At 43.6% G+C, this 4619-nt stretch overlaps 1 protein-coding gene across 1 annotated transcript in view; it reads right to left on the reverse strand.

Moving 5' to 3' along the window:
- LOC122561536 (cilia- and flagella-associated protein 54-like) overlaps positions 1 to 4619 on the reverse strand; it is a 201748-nt gene that overhangs the window by 135297 nt on the left and 61832 nt on the right. Inside the window, exon 9 of the mRNA XM_043713281.1 lies at positions 1984 to 2144. Coding sequence (XP_043569216.1) covers positions 1984 to 2144 — 161 coding nt within the window. The remainder of the gene's footprint in view (positions 1 to 1983; positions 2145 to 4619) is intronic.

Genomic DNA, 4619 nt, shown 5'->3' on the forward strand with positions numbered 1-4619 from the left:
TTGGAGGGCATCTTTAACCACGTGAGAAGGGAAATTACGGTCTCTAAAGAAGGAGGCCATCTGGTGTGTTCTGTGGTGGAACTGGTGCTTCTGGGAGCAGATCCAGCGGAGGCGGAGGAATTGGGAATACGGGATTGCATTTTTGCAAGAAGTAGGGTGGGAAGAGGTGTAATCCAGGTAGCTGTGGGAGTCAGTGGGTTTGTAAAAAAATGTCAGTGTCAAGTCGGTCGTCATTAATGGAGATGGAGAGGTCCAGGAAAGGGAGGGAGGTGTCAGAGATGGTCCAGGTAAATTGGCCCATCCAACCTTTATGGAAGTGAAAAAACAGCTAAGATGCTGGCCCAATACGATCTGAAGTAGAAGTAGTGCTGACATGCAATGCCTCCCAGTACAGAATCTCCTTCAAAAAAAAAATAACCAGGAGATTAGAATCTCCTCAAAAAACATATATAATCAGGAGATTATAGTCTCCACAATTCAGGTGACTGAATCCAAGCTGGTTGGCCACAGCCGGTGTTTGTGCACAAGGAAATAAAAGGAAGGCTTGTGATGGGATACCAGTCTCTATGCAATTATTTCAACTCTACTTATCAGCTTGTTGAATGGTCTGAGAACCCCAATCTGTAAGAAGTGGATGAATAATTCTGGAAGTCTGCAAAGGCTGTTTGCATTGGTCACTGACTTCAGTCTTATGGGTCTATAATATAACCTATCATCCAGGGATTTCACAAAGACCTGGTAATTATTATGAAAGTGATTATCAAACTGACAAATCACAATTCTTTTGTTTTCTTTTTCAATTTATCCCTTAACTGTGTGTGTACATCAGTCTGTCAAAGTAAGAGTAGGGGTTTGTGATCAAAGAAGATCGGCTTTAGATCAGTTTATCCATGTTCTATTAAAGTTACATTAATGATTAGATTAGATTAGATTAGATTACTTACAGTGTGGAAACAGGCCCTTCGGCCCAACAAGTCCACACCACCCCGCCGAAGCGCAACCCACCCATACCCCTGCATTTACCCCTTACCTAACACTACGGGCAATTTAGCGTGGCCAATTCACCTGACCTGCGCATCTTTGGACTGTGGGAGGAAACCGGAGCACCCGGAGGAAACCCACGCAGACACGGGGAGAACGTGCAAACTCCACACAGTCAGTCGCCTGAGGCGGAAATTGAACCCGGGTCTCTGGCGCTGTGAGGCTGCAGTGCTAACCACTGTGCCACCGTGATAAATTGTTAATTTTTGTTTAAGCTATAAATATAGTCCCCGAGATATGTTATTTGTAAAGTCTAATTAGGAATAATAGGGCAGTTTGGAGGGTCATCGAATTCACTGTTATGAATCCAGTGATAGCGAGATTGATTTGGTGCAGCTTGTTGCCAGTGTCAAACATTCTCTACGTCAACCCTGTCAAGACTCCTCAGGATTATATGTTTCAATCAAGTCATCTCTTATACTTCTAAACTCTAACAGTTATAAGCACAACCTGCTCAGCCTTTCAGAATGCAATCCACACATTCCAAATATTAGTCTCATAAACCTTTTGTGAACTGCTTCTAATGCATTAACATCCTTCCTTAAACAAGGTGACCAACATTGTGCACAGTACTCCAGAGATGAGCTGACCAGTACCCTGTATAACTGAAGTATAACCTACCTAATATTTGCATACAATTTCTTTTACAACATGTGACATTCTATTAGCGTTCCTAATCACTTGCAGACCCAGATTTCAATCTGCAACGTTTTTACCAAGTTTTGTTAAATTCTTGGTAAAATTCTTACGCATTGACTGTGAACCCAAGGTCACTTTCTCTCTTTGGAAAACCAAAAACTAAAACATGGAGTGCCTCCTACTGAGTTACTGACCATCATTCCAATGAAGATGCTCGTTGTTTGCTGATAACTTTGTGATATCAACCAGGTAACAAAATAAAAATCACAACAGCAATATCTTAAATCTAGGTGATACCCTCACCTCTAAAAGTACTTTGATGCGATCCTTAAGGCGACCTAGTCGTAAATCAAGCAGGACAGCATTCAACATGAACTCGGTTTGTGTCTCTACATCACCATAGGCCTTTGCTTCCTCCATCCCTTCTTCACAGAGCCGAGCAGTATCCAAAAAGTCGTCTTCTCCTTAATAATAAAGAAAGTTTTTCACAAAGCTGAAGACTTGTTCTTCTGTTGCCCATTTTCCCCTTTAGAATCAGAGAATCCCTACAGCGTGGAAACAGCCATTTGGCCCAACAAGTCCACACCGACCTCTCTGAAGAGCCACCCAGACCTGTTCCCCTACCCTATTACTCTACATTTACCATAACTAACGCACCTAACCTACACATTCCTGAACACTAAGGGCAACTTAGCTTGGCTAATTCACCTAACCTGCACATCTTACTGTGGGAGGAAACCGGAGAAATTATCTAAGAAATATTTAATAAGCTCTTCATTCAGGCTACAACTGCTCTTCTGTTATTTTCAGTTTATATATAGATGATTATTCAATCCTACAATCCCTACTGTGTAGAAAGAGGCTTTTCAGTCCATCGAGTCAGCACTGACCCTCTGAAGAGCATCACCCAGACCAATCTCAACACCGCAACATCCTCTAACTCTGCATTTACCATGCTACTTTACCTAGCCAGCATAGCCTTGAACACTATGGGGACAATTTATGGGGTCAATCCACCTAACCTGCACATCTTTGGACTATGGGAGGAAACCAGAGCACCCAGTGGAAACCCACGCAGGCACTGGGAGAATGTGCAAACTCTGCACAGACAGTTGCCCAAGGCTGGAATTGTGAGGCAGCAGTCTAACCACTGAGCCACTGGGCCACCCCATCAGGTCCACACCAACCCTCCAAAGAATAACCCAGCCAGACCCATTCTCCTACCCTATTACTCTACATTTACCCCTGGCTAATGCACTGAACCTATACACTATGGGCAATTTAGCATGGCCAATTCACCTAACCTGCACATCTTTGTAATATGGGTGAAACCGGAGCACCCGGAGGAAACCCACGTAGACTTTACTTCATAGTCCCATTCTCAAAATTTAATGACTCAAAGTTAAAGTAACTGATCAGTAATAAACATTTTCAATCACAAAGCTATCATTAATCATCATTAAAATGTGAATGGAATAGGAAAAGAATCACACAACAATCACTTACTGATGACACCAACCTTGTGGTTGGAAGTCTTTTCAGATGCCCACTATGCCTTTAAGATTTCTAGATTATTCCACCCTTGAAATCCTTGAAAGAATGTGACCTAATGTTCTGAAGGCTGCTGTTTTTTGGTGCCACAATCATGTAGTAATGTTTTGCTTTTGTGCTAGATAGGATTCTGTGGGCTGCTAAACGATGGGAAAATGAGAGCTGATTCTGTCCTCTATTGATATTCTCACACGGCTTCCAGGCATGAATCACTCAAAAGTTAGCAGGTTTCATCTTTAGGGTGTAGGTTTGCTCGCTGAGCTGTAGGTTTGATATCCAGACGTTTCATTACCTGGCTCGGTAACATCATCAGTGGAAACCTCCAAGTGAAGCGAAGCTGTTGTCTCCTGCTTTCTCTTTATATTTTTCTCCTGGATGGGGTTCGTGGGGTTTGTGGTGATGTCATTTCCTGTTCATTTTCTGAGGGGTTGATAGATGACATCTAGATCTATGTGTTTGTTTATGGTGTTGTGGTTGGAGTGCCAGGCCTCCATGAATTCTCTGGCATGTCTTTGCTTAGCTTGTCCCAGGATAGATGTGTTGCCCCAGTTGAAATGGTGGGTTTTTTTTCATCCGTGTGTACGGCTACGAGGGAGAGAGGGTTGTGTCTTTTTGTGGCTAGCTGGTGTTCGTGTATCCTGCGTCGGAGTAATAGGGTAGGAGAATGGGTCGGGTCGAGTGCCACCTGGCTACACAGAGAAAGCCAATGCACTACTCGCAGACACCAACACCCACCAACAGGTGGCGCTAGACCCGACCCCACAACTAGGAAACAAAATTACATATCCCCTAAGAACATTACACAATTCCGGACAATTAAATAAGACAGAATTCCAGAAAATGAAACCCAACGGGACCAACACCCCACGACTCTACGGACTACCAAAAATCCATAAACCAGGAGCCCGCTCAGACCTCTAGTCTCACTCCCCGGAACACCAACTTACAGACTGGCCAAAGAACTACACGCAAGACTGAAATACCTAGTAGAAGAGTCACAGCACTCCATCCACTCCACCCAGGAATTCCTAAAAATCATCAAAAACACCAAAATAGAGGAAGACGAAGCAATTATCTCATTCGACGTAACAGCACTGTTCACCTCCATCAACATCGACCTGGCAAAGGAAACACTTACCACACTTTTAGAAGAGGAGACCATCACACACACACACACCAACCACCAATCACATTACCAACGAAAACATCATGAAGCTAGTGGACCTGTGCCCCACCACCCACTTCACTTTTAACAACATAGTCTACAAACAAACCAACGGCACACCCATGGGATCTCCGCTATCAAGATTCATAGCAGAAGCAGTAATGCAAAGACTAGAACAAACAGCCCTACCAACCAGCAAACCAAAAATCTGGGTCCACTACGT

This window comes from Chiloscyllium plagiosum, chromosome 23, assembly GCF_004010195.1.
Source record: "Chiloscyllium plagiosum isolate BGI_BamShark_2017 chromosome 23, ASM401019v2, whole genome shotgun sequence".
Classification (NCBI taxonomy): domain Eukaryota; kingdom Metazoa; phylum Chordata; class Chondrichthyes; order Orectolobiformes; family Hemiscylliidae; genus Chiloscyllium; species Chiloscyllium plagiosum.